A 17770-nucleotide genomic window follows, 5' to 3' on the forward strand; every position below is an offset into this window, starting at 1 on the left:
CACTCCACCGTTTTTTCATATTAAACTATGTTATTCCCTTAACTAAGACGAGTTGATACATAGCCTACCTCTCTCGTCTCAGTGCGTGCACTCAATCGCTCTGGCGCGCGGCGACACTTTGATAGCACTTAGCTTAGCCCAGTTCATTCATTAGGGACCAAACAGAGATGAAGTTAGAAGCGACCAAACACCTCCACGTTTTCCCTATTTAAATAGAGTTACACGAGTAGTTACACAACCAAGTATGGTGACACAAAATAAAACATGGCGCTTTTTTAAGCGGGTAAAAAGGATAACTATAATGTATGGCGGAATAGCACTTGGGAGCACTTCGACTCGGCGCAGTAAAAAGTCACGCCTGAAAAATCCTCTTCCCCCTCTCCCTCTCACTTCTGTCATTAGAACCAACGTGACTTTTTACTGCGCCGAGTTGAAGTGTAACTGTATTTAAATAGGGAAAACGTGGAAGTGTTTGGTCGCTTCTAACTTCATCTCTGTTTGGTCCCTAATGAATAAACTGGGCTAAGCTGTGCTATCAAAGTGTCGCCGCGCGCCAGAGCGATTGAGTGCACGCACTGAGACGAGAGAGGTATGTATCAACTCGTCTTAGTTAAGGGAATAACATAGTTTAATATGAAAAAACGGTGGAGTGTTCCTTTAAATCTCCCTCTTGCTCGTTCTCTCTCCTCCACCGTCATACGCCCCATAATGTTGATTGGCTAAACAAGTTTGTTGTTTGTTCATGTGTCAGTCCAACTAACTTCCAAACAGCGTTTTTCAAATATCGCTTACCCCTCCTTTAAGGGGATTCCACATGACAGCGGTAGTCAACACATTTGTAAGTTGCTATTTCAGTCTCTTTCAATATAAAAGTCTTTGCTCCTGACTCACTCATAAAAACAGTCTGAATACCAAATACGGCATGTTATTTATATAAAATATATTTTATTTATATAAAAAACTATATTTAAATAAACAATATTAGCCATTATAAAAGTATAAGAAGTCCAATAGGAAATAAACACAAGCAAACAGTTTATTCAAAAGTACAAAAGCAGCACTAATTATAGTACAGGATTTCAGTTAAATAAATATAATGTTATGAAACTTTAACTTTGCCCTTGGCCAAATCAATTTGGAACAAGCAATAGATTAATAAGACCAAATATTGCCCGCTTGATATACCCAAAATGAATTATACTTCATGTCAAAACACTAAAGAGCCAGTGGCAAATTCCCGAAGGACTGGACAAGAGATCTGGGAAAGCAAGCATCTGGGAAAGCGTCTAAACAAATTGTCAAATATGTGCTATGTTTATATACCTATAAGTTGCATATTTGAGGTCTAAATAACTACATTCTCGCCTAAAAACTATTCCATGACACAACAACAGTAGTATTTGTAAAATTATGGTAGTTTGTTCGTCCGCCATGACACTTTCCGTGAGAAATGCTGCAAGCGGAGTGATACAAACGGTGTTATGGTTCCCATAGCGATACTTGTAGAATATTGCATGGCTGGAAAAGTCTCTCAGCCAATCAGAACCGAGAACCATAACGAACTGTTGTATAAATTATATATGTATAAAAAAAATCCAAAAGTACATCCTGGGTCCTCAAGGTATGCATACATCCTCTGTTCAGGAATCACTGTTCTATGGTGTTGCTGGATCCACGCAACATTGACTTTGTAAGGACGACTGCTGACAAACACTTCCTAAGGTTTCTGTTTTCGGTGTCATTGATGGGGTTGTGTATGTTCCCTTTCTGTGTTCTTATCATGATGAATTGAAGGCTGTGTTGTTGGCTGTTGAAGAGCATTCCTCCACTTCACCCCTGTCAACTGTGAGCCAAACAAAGAATCACTAAAAACAAAAGTCCAAATGTCCTTACATCCGACTGGTGGTTAAAAAAGAGAGAGCTTGACTAAAAGAACAGGCAGTATAATTTTGTGGTACTTAGAAGTGAAATGTCTTTAATTAGACTGAATTACCAACATATACAGGGACTAGTCTAGTTTTTACTGGTGTTACTGGTGTTTCTGGTGCACTTTGCCCAGCGCCACACCCAGTTACTGGTAAATTTGTGTAAGTGGTAAATATTTAAACTTTAAATATGTGACTAAAAACCAGCAGATCAACATTTGTTTTAACCATAGGATGTTTGAACCTGACAGGGTCAAAATGTTGGGAAACATTTGATGACACAGTCACTTTACATGTTTGTCTTCTTTTGTGTCCCACAGAAGAAAGAAAAGCATAGAGTGACATGACGGTGAGTAAATAGAGTGACATGACGGTGAGTAAATAGAGTGACATGACGGTGAGTAAATGGATACAGAATTTTAATTTCTGTGCAAACTCTCTCTTTAAATGTGTTAGGAGAACAGCTGCAGGGGGAATATCATCCTCAGGAGACAAATAATACAATAACATGTAAAAAAGCTTCTGTAGTTACTAAATAATGTGTCATACGGTATATGTTAGATGTTCACCTTCACATATGTCCCATCACTGATTTTGTTGTAGATGGATACGTGCTAGATTATTTTTCTTTATGTTGTATAAAAGAGAGTAAAGTGCTAGAAAGATTAATCACAGAGATTTTGTTGGTTATCAAGAAAGATTGATCTAAATCAGAATTTGATATATATATACTGACTGTATAGGTCATTTAAATTTGTAGACCAAGAACCATTCTCAAAACTGGTCTTAGGCTGCACAAAGATGTTGATCCATAAGACGAAAGACCCGATTCATCCGTCTAAGATGAAACGGCTCACACTGAGGCGAGAACAGTATTGAAACTTCTGAAAAACAAAGCGCTGAGGGCTGTGTGTGCTGGGAGGTGGGGGGTGGACGGAGAGAATAGAGCATCTGTCACACTCTGCTGCACAGTGACTGCAGGGAGCGCTTCTGGGTGGGGGGTCGCCATAAGGAAGAAGTGGAGAGTCAAAAGTCAGCATCTGTGTCTAGTGTTTAGTTCGAGAGAGTTGAGGACTTCCAAAATAAAAAGAATGTGTGATAAAAAAAGATAATAGAAGGAATATTAAATGATTTTCAGAATAGTTTGAGAGTGTTTAAACGGTTGGCCACTAGATGGCAACACACAAATAATACACTGTATGATAACTGTCAATAATTGAAAAGAGCGTAAAATTGTACTACAATTATAGAATAAAATTAAATAAATATACGATTAAGTTTGAGTGTGCTTTCTACGTAGATGGAGGGGACGGTGGTTTTGAAAAGATTTTCACTTTATCACTGAACACTGTTTTAATAAAAGGACAATACAAATATTGATTAAAAAAGAAAATATGCAACAAAACAAAAAAAGAAAAGAAAAAAAGAACACAAAACCCCCTTGACCTTTTCATTGAAAGACCATGCAATTGAAGGGCGTGTATAGAGACACATCTGCACAGCCATAAGGTTGTGATTTTCTATTGGGAGTTAGAGACCATGACATGTGAATATCATCCTGGACAGGATACAAGGTGACCTAACGGCACCAGCTGTGCATCATGGCCCTTATGGAACTACAGAGCTAAGCATGAATACTGTTAACTGTAAAGCCTAATACTAGCAGATTGTGGAATAATTAAATCACTGTGTATTGAGGACTGCATACATTACTATGATTTTTTTTTATATCAATATCAGCTACATTTATTTTGAAAGAAATTAATACTTTTATTCAGCAAAGATGCATTAATTGATCAAAAGTGCAGTAATGACTTTTAAATTCTTACAAACATTACGATTTCAAATAAATTATGCTCTTTTAAACTTTCTATTCATCAAAGAATCCTGAAAATATATTATGGTTTCCACAAAAAATATAAAGCAGCACAACCGTTTTCTACACTGATAATAAAGGAAATGTTTCTTGAGCAAATCCAAAATCAGAAAATCAGCATAATGATTTCTGAAGGATCATGTGACACTGAAGACTGGAGTAATGATGCTGAAAATTCAGCTTGGCCATCACAGGAATAAAGTACTGTATATTTTCAAATAAAATAGAAATTATTCAAAAACTTGTCAATTGTAATATTTAACAATATTACTGCCTTTGTGAGAAACAACAAAAATCAAGAGAGCAAATGCTGTATTGGTACAATAGTTTTTATTTTGTGTATTTTTTTTTTCTTGAGGTAGACATTTAGACGTAATACACAATTGCATACTTTGAACATACAGCAATGTAACAGTGAGGTAGATGAAAATTGTACATGTATGTCCCATATATTTCATTCGTGTGTGTTAAAATAACATAAAAATTCGACTTTAAAATATTAGCTAGACTGTCATTTTAATTTCGGTTTGTACATTTCAGTGTATGTCCCGCTTGCCTCTCCATAACAAAAGCTCTCTATTCTTTCACTTGCCTCATTTAAAACAGAGAAGGGTCAGAGGGTCAGAGGAAAACACATCCAGTGATCAACTCAGGGGGCTGGGACAGCTCTGTGGGTTTCCATAGTAAACGTCACAATAGGTGAATTGTGGAAAAGACTGCAAAGACCCTTTTATCCTTTTTTTGCAGCAGCCCTGTGAAAGCTATATTATGTGTTCTGTACACTTTGCATTTTAATCATTGAAATACTGTTTGTAAGGTTAAACTTTTTTTTTTAAATGATGGACATGGCAAAGAAACTACACTAACTAGACAATAAAAGACGAAACATCTGTCAAACTCAAAACTATGTATAAGATAAACATAAAGTATGGCTTCATTCACAATTCCTGAGGGAAATCAGATTTACATTCAAAGCTTATAGAGGAATCTTAGATAATATTCCTAAAATAAAGAGTTTTATCCCACTGACTTCAGTGTTGAAGAACATCCATGACAATTACCACTGACATGCTCACTAACAAAATGTATGAAAATCATATGACATATGAAACTTTCATATGTGTGCTTTGATTTACAATCAAATGTGTGTTTTGATTTACCATATTTCTCTCTCTTTTCCATTCCTCTCTTTCAGTCTTTCTTTGGCTTGGATTTCATTGATTGAAGCGGTGGATTAGTGCTTGCCACCACCATAATGTGCTTCACTGCACAACATAATTATAGAGAGAGAGAGAGAGAGAGAGAGAGAGAGGAAAAGAGGAAAGGAAGAGAATAAAAAAAAGAAAGAGTAATTTCAGGGATATAAAAGAGTGTTTGTGCTACAGGTCACATGGAAGCTGCAGTCAGGAATAATGTGCATAAGAGAGACATCTATCTTCTCAGACCGTAATCTGGTCTCATACGGTAATAATATTCGCCCTGATGTTTGATAAGTTCAAGTATTGCTATAATCATGTATTTAAAAAAAAGGATAGACTGACTGCATCAAGTAGACTCAGGGATATGTGTACTGTCCCGGACCTCCGTAAGACCTTGTCTCCGGAGGCCGTAGATGATCGGTCTTGCCCGCAGGATCTGCCTCGAGATCGGACTGAGTGGAAAGTCTACCGGGCCTGTAGCTCTGAATATCCGTCCCACAGCTTTCATTGACATTTCCACCGCTGTCGCTGTTCTGCCGTTCGCTCTTGTCCCTGATTGTGTAAGGTGACACTCTGGCAGTTTTGGACTGGTCGAAGCCAAACTTCCTGTTGCGTGGGAGATCAGCAGCACCGTGGCTGCTGTGAAGAGGTGTGGGGGTGTGTAGGCCCGAGGGCAGCAGAGCAGGGGTGCTGTGGGGGTAACTGGCCGTCAGACCGCATTGCTGGGGATAAGTGTAGCCTGGTGCGGGGGTCAGGTATGCAGACGGCAAGGCAAACGCTGGTGACGGAAGGTAGGATGGTTTAGGTAGCAGATGTTGGCTGCTGTAGGATGAAGGGTAATCCTGAGACGTGGGTCCGCTGCTGTACTGCTGCTCTGAAAGATCACTTCCGCTCCCCTTCAGTGGGTCTAAACCGGGAGGCCCGTCCGTGCTGTACCCCCCAGGCCACGGCTCCTGGTGCTGCTCACTTCTCAGGAAACCCCCATGTTCTGGTAAGGCCGAGTTGAAGGAATACCTCTCAGCATAGCGCTTTAGCAAGCTAGAGGCACTGAGGGCAGTGATGTCATCAGTGTAGCCTGAGAACGCAGGACGACCGGGCTGAGGAAATGGGAGGGGCTTAGGGTGACCTGGAGATGATGTGGTGGAGGAGACATCATAGTGTTGCTCCGCCCACTCAGATGACCACATCATTGCCACACCTGGAAAATCAAAATATATAATGATAAATTAATTGCTAAAAGAATACTTGATGGCATCTGTTTTAAAGGGATACTCCACTTTAAAATGAAAATTCTGTCATCATATACTCACCCTCATGTTGATTCAAACCTGTATTAATTTCTTTCTTCTGCTGAACAGAAAGGAAGATATTTAGAAGAATGTCAGTAACCAGACAGTTTCTGGTCTCATTGACTTCCATAGTAGGAAAAAATATATACTATGGAAGTCAATGAGACCAGAAACTGTCTGGTTACTGACATTCTTCTAAATATCTTCCTTTCTGTTCAGCAGAAGAAAGAAATTCATATAGGTTTGAAACAACATGAGGGTGAGTATAATGACAGAATTTTCATTTTAAAGTGGAGTATCCCTTTAAAGGGATGAAAAAATGAAAATTCAGAAAACAGTAAATGTTACTATTACTTTGTATTCATCGTTGAAACATGAGGCACAAGATAGCTAGAAGAGGTATTTAAGGGACAGTTTATGCAAAAAGGAAAGTTCTGCATGGTATTACTATCTACTTTTTATTCCTCGTTGAGAAATAATGAAAAAGATAGAAAAAAGAGATGATTAAAGAGTCACTTTTACTGTATTAGTTAATAGTTTATTTACTATTACTTTTAATTCATCGCTGAGAAAAGATGCGCATTATAGCTAGATGTATTTAAAGGCATAGTTCACCAAAAAAATTAAATTCTGAAAATTCTGCATGATGTTACTGTAAAAAAGGACATTATCACTAAGTCATGACAGCATGTTTTTTTTTTTGTTTTTTTACATTTCTTTAACTCATCAAAATAATTGAAGCAATTTCATTTGTTATATTAGATTCAACTAAATTTGTAAAAGTCAGTTTAATATAATTTTAGTTGAAATGAGTTGTAAAGCCAATTTGATTCTACTTAAAATGTAAGTGCAAAAGATAGCTAGAGGAGGCCTCTAAAGGGATAGTTCGACAAAAAAATACAAATTCTGAAAATTCTGTATTGTGTTATTAGTACTTTTTATTCATCACTGAGAAATAATGACAGAGAAAGGACAGTTTACCTATTATTATTTAAATAATTCATAAGAACTATAATTTACTCACCCTCATTCCAAACATGTGAGTAAATGATGACAGAATTTAAATTTTTGAGTAAACCTTCCCTTTAAATAGCTCCTTTAGCTACCTTGTGCATCGTTTCTCCACCAGGAATAGAAAATAATACCAAAATCACGAGGTTTATTGGTTTCACAAAACCACTTCAAGTTCACAACTGGACTGCAACAAGAATTCACCATATGGAACCGCTTAGTAATCTGGACTAGATGTGCTCTATTCTTTGCATCTTAATCTGTGCGAGTGTAATCTCAGTAACCTTGCACACATCATCCTCACACATTTTGATGAGGGGAAGACGATTTAAATGAGCGATTGAACGCTGGATTTACAACCAGTTATATTTATATGTGTGTGTGCATGTGTGTCTATTTTCGTGTGCCTTCTGGAAGATGAAGGCAGATTAGAATCGACAGATTAGAGCGAAGTTCTAGAGAGGGTAGAAGACTGACAGCACAGTAAGAATTTAAGAGCATTTTAAACAAATATACACGAACATTAACATATTAGCCAGGGTTCTAGAGATTCCAGATTCCTCGCAAATCCCAACAAACCCTTGCGAAACACAACTACCCTTGTTCATTTAAAAATATTTCAAATGCTTGTTTCTATATACAAATCTGCTTTTTATCTATGTCTTTATATCTTTATGTTGCTTCCCTCCAATTGACACACTTCCTAGAACTTCCGCTGAAGATACAGGATCCCATCCATAAATATGGCTACACCCGGAATGCCAAGAATTCAGCCTGGAATCTTTTTACAAAGCACATCCTCTACACACACACAAACACATATACACACTTACTCTCTCTCTCTCTCTCACACACACACACACACACACACACACACACACACACACACACACACACACACACACGCTCCAGATTTGACATCATAAGAAGAGTTATTTAAATGGCTGAAGATCTGTGATGCTAAATGTATTAGTCATTATATTACATAATTCCATGCACTGCAAATGACCTTTGATTAGATGTTTGCCATCCTTTAGTTTGAAAATGTAAATCTAAATAAAGGTTTTTGTTTTATCAGTAAAACAAATTATATTCAAGACATATTATTCTTCCCTTGATATAGTGAAAAGGCTAATGAGCTGAAAGCAAAGAAACAGCTGGTAAAGTCATTACTCTTCTCTGGCTACTGCTGAGCACACACTTTCCAGCAGAATCTTATCCAACATATGCACACATCTACACAGACATATAATAAATATGCAATTATTAATATTATTATTATTGCATTGTGCATTAACTCACCATGCTGTTTTAACCAGAATTCTGTACCAGCGTGTTATTCTTGATTGTAAATACTATTGGGGTGTACACATCTTTCTACCATTGCTCATAAACACAGATACCTGAAAGAAAGAGAGATAAATAATACTTTGCATGTCACACTTTCTTAAAATTAAAATTGCACCATCTTAAAATCTCACATACCCATAACCATACAAACCAAAAGGAACAAACAGTAGACATTATAATAAACACAAAATGCATGTGCAACCAAAATGTTTTTTTCTCTCTCACTCTCCTAAACTTCACAAGCAAAAGACTATTAACAGATAATGAGAGACAGATGAAGACAGAGTGGTTTTAAAAATGTAAACAGATAAAAGCTGTCATTGTATTCCACATGCATTAAGAAACATACCAGTCCCTCTCTGTGAATCCCCATTGCGCTGTTGCAGTTATAAGTAAATTCCCAGCTTTACGCTGCCATGCCTCTCACACTCTTTTTTTTTGTCTCTTGCCTCTTCTTTTTTTCTTCTTCTATCCAACTCTGCACTACCTCCCTCTGTCCCTGTGACAACAGCCCACATGGACAGCCCCTCCCCCACACAAATCCTCCCCTCCCCCTGCCCTCCTTTTTTGTTGAAAGTATTTAAGCAGAGAGAGAGAGAGAGAGAGAGAGAGAGAGAGAGAATGGATATCTCTTTAGGATATTTAAAATAACTGTTACTGTTTGTTTAAAATTAACATATTCAACCGTGTCTTATAAATCATGCACACATGGCATTGGTGTTGCTTTTTAAAAAGTATAGTCCAATGCAATAACTTATATTTTGTCTAATATATGTCTGTGTTTCTCTGAGGGCTTTGTTTAACAACCCTTGTGAGGGATAAAAATGATCTGGATATCAAAATATAACTTCTATCTAGTAAACAGCTGAGGGTGCTGTTGGCTGTAATTCCACTGCTGAGGTGTTGAAGATCCCTGGAATGCGAAGAGGAATCCTTCCACACAAATGAGCTTTGGAGAAGCTCTCTGTTGTGTTCTAAACACTCTTCCTTTCCCCTCATCCAAACAGCTTTCATATAATCATTTGCATTCTTTTTATTGAAGTCACAATTAATTACAAAATGTATTTATTTATGTGGAAACCTTTCCCTGCCGTGTGAAATATATTAAATAGAAAATTCATATTTAAAAGTCAAAACAAAACTGAAAACCTTAACGTACTGTATGTGCTTAACATATGCTTGTGTTTGTCATTGTTTGAACAGCCGCTATCTATGTCAGTCTCTGAAGGGAGACTTGATAACCACCGGTCACTCTGACTCCAGAGAAAGATAAAAAAAAATAAAAAAAAAAAATAAATAAATGAAACTCTTAATTAACATGCAAAGTTTCATCTGTATTGCCCAAAGCAGAGAAACAGAATGTCATTCATATCATTACTTTCATTGGACAGTAAAAAAAAAAAGAAAGTACTTTATTGTTAAATCCATCAGTGTTTTTTTAAACACTGCTGCTTTCTATTTAAATGTAGAGCAATAATAGGTTTTTCAGCAATGTACAAAAAAAGTTTCCCTTATTTTCCTTTGACAGGTGATCAATCACATGACAAATGTTCCTGTAGCAAAGATGGCAGCCTTCAGGTTGTGTACCTGTCCAGTAAATCATGCAACACTAATTGGGAATGCTAACAACTTTTATTCAGGGAGGCTATTGGAGGTTTCTATGGTTAATAATGTGTAGCATTTTAGCCATCAAAATACATCAATTAATATATTTTAAGCTATTCACCAGACATTAATTTAGGCATGACACTTGTTTTGGCACTTACACATCCCCCTCCCCCAAATAATTTCATGTAAACTTGTTTTTTCTTACATCTTCTCTACGTTTACATGCACTCTCTGTTGTAAGTTTAAACTCTAAGTTGTTGCGTGATAAACATATATATGATGTATAGATGACATATACACTTGCAACAGGTCATTGATGGCATTACTGTCATTTATATGTATACACTGTATACAGCCCACAAGTTGTATATTTCAGCTGATTTTACGTTGCTTTCTGTCTGGTTGCAAATAGGCTATAATAGCTCTTTCAGAATATTTTAGAATATTTTAGAAATTAAATATTTTAGCCCCAGTGTAATTTTATTATTATTATTGTAATTCTATTTAAAAAAAAACTTCCTTTGTGAAGCCAAAGTGTAACTGTGCAACATACAGAACTGCTATCAAATAAGCAGCTGCACTATATTTCTTGTTGATTAATTAGAAATGGTAGGCTACTTTTGGAGCTATTCACAGTGTCTCAATCTTTTTGGAGAACTCAAACTCAATCCACCTAAGCTTTTCAGCTAATCAGTTTTAGAGACTTAGGAGGACTCAAGCAATGGATCTCTAGCAAGCTAATTAGCTATCATGGCATTAGCTCATTGTGCAAAAGTCAAGTAAACAAATCCCAATGACTTTTCCAGATTGATCTATGCTTCTTTGTCTTAGAGGAAAATTAGCTAACGTAGCACAATATCATGTACTAATACTGTTGAATTTTTTTCTTGATAAAATTAAATGTTTTATAGACTAGAACTCATATGGATTTGTAGTAAGAGGTTTTTCTTGGAGTGAAACCAGATGGCCCTTCACAGCTCTTCAAATGGCTAACATTAAATGCTAACAAGCTTGTGTGTCTTGTTAGTGGAAGTTAACAGCAATGCCATTGGCAACTAAAACATCTGTACCTATATACATTATTTAAATCAAATGCCTTCTTTTTGTATCCTGTCTTGGTGTTAGTCCAACAGCTGACTTAAAAAATATCCCTAGACCACACATATTAAACCAAGCACTAAATCTGGAGGAATTGTAATGCTCAGTAAGAATGGAAGTCCTGCCTTAAAAAAGCCGGTCACATTTTTTGTTTCATTTGGAATATATGAGCACAATAATTTTGACCCACCTGACAACTGGAGACCGAATAATGAGCAGTAGCTAGACTCACTGTGCTAATATTTTAGTTTAATGCATTTTTGTGTGAAATACACCATCTTGTTGGACCCATTTATGCTCACTAAGAGCCATTCAATCTAGTGGACAAAAGTACAACTTCAAAGAGGAAACCATTGTACTGTGCTCAAAAGATTTTAGATGTCTGTTCATGTTTGCTTGACTCCAAATTTCACTTTTACAAATTTCACAAAGTTTTTTATTTCATTACTGCCTTGACTCGATAGACGAGTTCACATTTCTCTTCACATTTAAGTGTAATGGTTAGGTTTACTGTATAAATGTGCAATGACATGGGATTGTGTATTATAAAGACTCATACTCAACTAATGTTTAAAAAGCTGCCTCTGTTGTTCTGTAACTCATATTGTCTGTGTTAACTCAGACTGTAGGGTGGAACAGGCTTTGTTGACGTAAAGTAATAATTAACCTGTAAATGACAACCAAATGAAATCAACATGACAGACTTTGTTGTGTCTAGACATAGTGGAAAGGGACTTTCAAATGATAAAGATTTGCCACAAGTTTCAATGTGAATGCTATCTAAAATTGTAACTTTATTATGAGGAGTCGTTTAGCCCAAATTCTGTGGTCTGCTCTTCAAGATCGCCGCTTGTAATATCACTCTCGGCCGTCTAGTGCATCCTGGAGTCTAAACAACAAAGAAAAATCAGAATCAGTAAGTGTGTATGTATGATACACTGTAAAATATAACAATTAAAGTTTTACTTTATGTCTTTACTTGAAGTCTTCCCCATCTAGGAGTTTCTTGTAAGTGCTGATCTCTGCCTCCAGTTTCATCTTCATATTAAGTAGGGCTTCATATTCCTGACCCTGCTCTGTGATATTTGACCTCAGCTGTCCCAGCTCAGCTTCAAACTGCAGAATGATGGTATTGTACTTCTCCATCTCTGCATTTGAGCGTTGCTCTGTGTTCCGCAGGGTATCTTCAAGTGACGCTTTCTAGAAAGTGAAAACATGAACTTATTATTTTATTAAAAGTTCAGCTTTTATAGATCTGAAATATGATATCTGAAATCTAAAACATTCATAAAGTGGCGTGTATGTGCACGTTACCAGGCTTTGTTGGGATGCGAGCTCTATTTGTAGTGTTTGCATCTGTCGCCGAAGGTCATTAATCTCCATCTGAGCTCCTTGTAATGCCTCTGTGTTCTGAGCGACCTGCACCTGAACTTCTGACAACTAAGGAGAAAGAGTTTGATTGGTTAGTTTGTTAGATCATGGCAAAATTGTTGTCATGTAGTGGTCAAGGGTTCTGTACCTGGGATTCGTGCCACATTTTGAGTTCTTCTGCATTTTTGAGAGCTTGTTTTTCATAGTTGGCCCTCATATCTTCCATCACTTGAGCCATATCCTGTCCTTTGGGTGCATCAACATCCACCTGAACACCTGACTGGGAGATCTGGCTTCGCATCTCCCCAACTTCCTGTCAAAGTTGAACAGAAAAGAAATCTGAGACACTTGGAGTAAATTATGCCTTTTCTGAATTTCGAATGTTGTTGAAGTAAAAACAGACTGTGATCAATTGAAAGGCCCCATGAAGTTTTGTGTATTTTAGTCTATGTCTGTAAGTTATAAATCCATCTATATGCTAGCATACCCCTAAACACTTACACAATAAAAAAAATTCAAATTTCCCTTCTGAGAATATCCATCTGATGACTCATCTTGCACCACACAGATTTTTCTACAATCAAATGCGCTCTAGAATTAGCTCTTCCCTCTAATACCCCCCTGCAATTGACTTGCAAATCATGGTTTGTGGTTGTGTTAAAGCAAAAGCCTATTGCTGACCACCCTGATTTGTCCCGCCCCAAATTTCTTCTTTAATAGGAAATACATCAGTGCAGGTTAAAAAAAACGACCCGTCAAATTATATCATGGGGTCTTTAAGCTTATTCTGAGAATCTCTTTCTGTGTGTGTTAAGTGGCTCTTATGCAATGGTTGTTTACATTTTCATGGTTTTTCTTGAGGAAGACAAGCTCTTCTTTCAGAGACTCAATTTCACTCTCCACATTCAGGCGTCCAATATTGGTGTCATCAATGACCTTCTTCAGACCTGCAATATCTCCTTCCACAGATTGCCTGATGGCCATCTCATTCTCAAACCTATAACACACACACACATAAAAGTCTTTAAAGTAATGCACTATAGTGTTTCTGTGTGCATGTCAACAGTCCTCCATCATGCATCTGCCAGGCTGATGTTTTCTGGCTTGTCTATTTTGTGATTCTAAAAATGCCTACATTCTCAGAAGCATGTTCATTTGATTTCGAGTTACAATATGCTTGTGGTGTGGTGTAATAATGGAAACTAACTTGACTCTGAAGTCATCTACAGCCAGACGAGCGTTGTCAATCTGCAGAACAAAACCAGCATTGTCCACAGTGGCATCAAACACCTACAGGCAAAACAAAGCACATATTTCACCAAACAAAACCTGTTTTTGACATCCATCCATTGTTTTTTCTTTCTGTAGCGAAAGATAAGATTTGTCAGATGGTTTTAATTACAGCGTTCTTGGAATGAGGTTCAGATGTATGAGTTCTTATCTAATCAACTAATTACCTGGAATCATGTTTTGTATTACTGAATTAACTTTCTTTATGCAATTCTGAAGCATTAGAGGACTGCTCTGACTTGCTCTGATTGAACAAGACTATGAAATATGAAAAAAGTTTTTTGGGTTTATTGCTATATGTTTGATGTGTGCGTGTGAGAGTATTTGTGTATGTCTGATACTTTTTTGTGTGTAGAGCAGAACATTTAAAATAGAAATTATAATTAAACAATAACGCCTACAAAGTTTGTCTATGTGCCACATCCTGCACTGGTGAAAGCAGAAGCTGGTACATGTTATCATGCGCTTCTACTTATCAGATCTGGCTGTTTGAAATGTCATAATATTTGTAGTAAAATTTATTTTCCTAAATTAAGAATATAGAACTAATTCATCTTAGTCTAGGTTTTTCTTTATTAGCTCAGTTGTCTGCTTTTCAGTATTGCTGGAATTAAGGAAAAGATTAGACATTTCTAAACTCTAAATGTTCTGTAATGACTCAGCCACATCTGCTAAAAATGATGCAGTTCTTCATTACATTCTTGTTGTGCGAGAGAGTGCTGTTGTGACTGTGTGTGCGATTGCTCATCCAACATCTGTTTTGCATTATGACTCCACTTAGAGACTCAGTAGGAAGTTTCAGCTGGCTATTGTCCGTCAAACATACTTCTAATGTTTTACAAACAATTGTGAATGTTTTATTTGTTTTGACCAATGTCATGGTTGCATAGATTTTTAAAACCAAATTAGAAGGTTTTGAGGAATGTCCTGGTAGTAACCAGAATGCATAATGAAAAGTAGAACAAGCTCAAAAGAAAGAAGAGAGAGAGAGAGAGAGAACAGGGCGTGTGCCACACCCTCCATTGAGATGTACGGAAATCTGATCATGCATTTTTATTTCACTGAAGGGTTCTTATGAACACATTTTTTTGTTAACATATTCTTAAGACACGAAAGAGGCTCAGGTTTTGGTGGCAAACAAACAAACAACAACAACAACAAAAAACATAGTTTTCATTAGTTTAATATCCATACAAACTAAAAAAAAAATATTTTATGTTGTAAATTGACTATATTATATTATATTTTATAAATTTTTTACATACTATAAATTGCAAGATGTCTATAGTACACTACACTATAATGCATTGTGTTTTGTTGAAATTAAAATATAAAATTACTATTTTCTGCTTGTTCAAAACTTTTACATCACTTCTAAGTTTTGATTATGATTTTCTTTTTAGTTCAAAACATCTGGTATGTCCTCCTCCTCACATAAATAACTGCTTGCTCTTTCTCAAACTCTCACATGCTTCCTTTTGCAGCTTGAAAACCCCCACACATGAAAAGCATGTAAACCCATCAATGTCTCTCACCTTCCTCCTCAGGTCATCCAGGATGGCGTTGTACTTGCTGTAGTCGCGAGTTTCTGGTCCACCTTTCTCCAGGACCTCTCTGATCTGCATCTCCAGTTTGCTGTTCTCCTGCTCCAGCCTGCGCACCGTGTCCAGGTAAGTGGCCAAACGGTCATTTAAATTCTGCATCTGGCCTTTCTCATTGCCCATCTGGGCCCCTGAGGAGCTAGCACTGGCCCTGAAGGACCCTCCTGTACCAGCACCCATGCCGGCTGAGCTCACCTTGAAGGCCGAGGAAGAGGAAAGACCACCACTTCTAGGGGCCGAACGGAGAGACATGGAAGAGACGGATGAGATCCTGGTGCCCTGTCCACCTGCCCCACCATACGTACTAGCAGCACGATGTGCGGGCACAGAGCGGGTGAAGGACATGTGAGAGGCCTGAGGTACGTAGAAGCTCATGGTGGTGGAGAAGTGAAGTACTGGCTGCACGAGAAAATGAGTGTACGCTGAGGGAAGTCAACCCTTGAGAGCCACAGGAAGAGAACTGTGCAGCTTATATACCCCCACTAAACTCTTTCTGTTCCTCCTTTTCTCTCTCTGACTCACACACACACTGACCAGCTAAGACCCTGCCCACATGGTCCGTTTTTCCCCTTACTTTTTTCTTTTCTTTCTCTGTGTTCTCTAACGCCCTTCCCACATCCTCTCTCCCTCCTTTCCTGCCTCAATCTCACCCCTCTGCCTCCCTCCATCTGAAGCCAGTCCCTGAGCTCGTCTGGCCCCGGCCACATATACGTACTGCAACAAGATACAGCCTTGAGATCAGGCTCATTTTGTGCTTTCAGTCTCACAATGCTTTTGTGAAAGCTTAAATGACAAATCCAACTGAGAAGAACAGGGGTTTAGAAAGAAAACAATGGTTTATGATTTTGATCAGGCACCTTTGGGACAGGCTACACCTATGTGTGCATTTTCCCAAAAGAATGGCCACATGTAGATTGGATTTAAACTTTTTTTTTTTACTCAAGTTCTTAAAGGGATAGTTTAGCCTAAAATGTCAATTTACTCACCCTCAAAACAACATTAGACCACAATGACTTTGATTGTATGGACAAAAAACTACTTTTCAAGTCATACTGGTGTGGAACAAAATGAGAAATTACTTTTTTTTTGCCCGAATTATCCCTTTAAAACATCTAAAACTTCCTGCAAACTGCAGTGCTACAAATAGTTTCACTTGCTTTTGGCCTTTTAAGGTCCTGCTCAAAATTACATAACTGCTCAAATATGTGATGTGCTATGTTTAAAAAACATTGATAAAGTCTAAACACGCCAAATAAATTGGGAGTTGGAGAAAACCAAGGTCGTTAAGGCAAAAGCTCAAGATAATGTCTGAATGTTTGGAGTTCGGTGAATGAGGAACAGTGTGAACCTCTACTTACCAGATTTAAACTTTACGATTTTGGTAACAATTTTGCTGTCTGAGACCAAACTCAGAAGAGATTTCTTGTTATGGCACAAAACTTGGAAAATGTGCAAACCTGTAGTCTTGCTGCGATGTGGACATAAAATGTTGGTGATGTTGCACAGTATGCCATGGCTTTTACCCAAGATCTCACTAGGATCATACTGAACAGTCTGACAGGCAACAATTATAAAGGATCGTAAAAAATTTACAGTATGAACCCAGCCTTAAACAACAACAAACAAACAAACAAAACAAAACCTCAGGACCTTAAAGGGATAGTTCACCCAAAAATGTCATAATTTACTCACCCTCAAAACAACATTGGACCACACTGACCTTTATTGTATGGATTTGAAATTTGAGAAGGGCAAAAAACAATAACACAGCTAATTGTTGTGATGAAGATGTTGCTTGAAATGCCTGTGATCCAAAGAACAAGACACCCTGAGGCTTAACACACCCAGGAGATAAAAGAAACATGAGGAGTTTTCAAAAAGCATTTTTGAAAGCTGATCTTTCTTTCTATCTTTTCTTTCTTTCTTTCTTTGAAAAAAGAAAAAGTAAAATTATAAAGGAATGTCTGTTTTCTAATTACTTTTTTGTAAAAAGTGTACAGGGTCGCTAGGGACCCGAGGTAGGTAATCGTGTACTTTTTTTTTTTTCTGCGCAACAATAATTGAATCTCTGATGACTCAAGTGCAGTTAATCTTTATTCCTCAAGGTGGCAATGTATGATGCACAATAATGACATGATGTTTCACTCATAAT

At 37.3% G+C, this 17770-nt stretch overlaps 2 protein-coding genes across 3 annotated transcripts; both read right to left on the bottom strand.

Annotated features, from left to right (window-relative positions):
• Positions 1-4125: 4125 nt before the first annotated feature.
• On the bottom strand, positions 4126-9158 carry LOC309513893 (fidgetin-like protein 2). The gene is made up of 3 exons (XM_082189986.1): positions 9000-9158; positions 8603-8703; positions 4126-6198 (listed from the first exon to the last, which is right to left on the bottom strand). The coding sequence occupies exon 3, from the start codon at positions 6188-6190 to the stop codon at positions 5357-5359; it is 834 nt and encodes a 277-aa protein (XP_082046112.1). The 5' UTR covers positions 6191-6198; positions 8603-8703; positions 9000-9158; the 3' UTR covers positions 4126-5356.
• Positions 9159-12156: 2998 nt separating this feature from the next.
• krt18b (keratin 18b) lies at positions 12157-16072 on the bottom strand. Of its 2 annotated transcripts, none has more exons than XM_082137279.1 (7): positions 15553-16072; positions 13935-14017; positions 13568-13724; positions 12876-13040; positions 12671-12796; positions 12336-12556; positions 12157-12245 (listed from the first exon to the last, which is right to left on the bottom strand). In XM_082137279.1, exons 1-7 carry the CDS (start codon positions 15991-15993, stop codon positions 12215-12217), a joined length of 1224 nt encoding a protein of 407 aa, XP_081993405.1. In that variant the 5' UTR covers positions 15994-16072; the 3' UTR covers positions 12157-12214. The 2 variants fall into 2 exon arrangements, with proteins under 2 accessions (XP_081993405.1, XP_081993406.1); XM_082137280.1 differs by having other exon boundaries at positions 12323-12556; positions 15553-16071.
• Positions 16073-17770: the final 1698 nt, after the last annotated feature.

This window comes from Leuciscus leuciscus (genome assembly GCF_965113295.1).
Source record: "Leuciscus leuciscus genome assembly, chromosome: 14".
Classification (NCBI taxonomy): domain Eukaryota; kingdom Metazoa; phylum Chordata; class Actinopteri; order Cypriniformes; family Leuciscidae; genus Leuciscus; species Leuciscus leuciscus.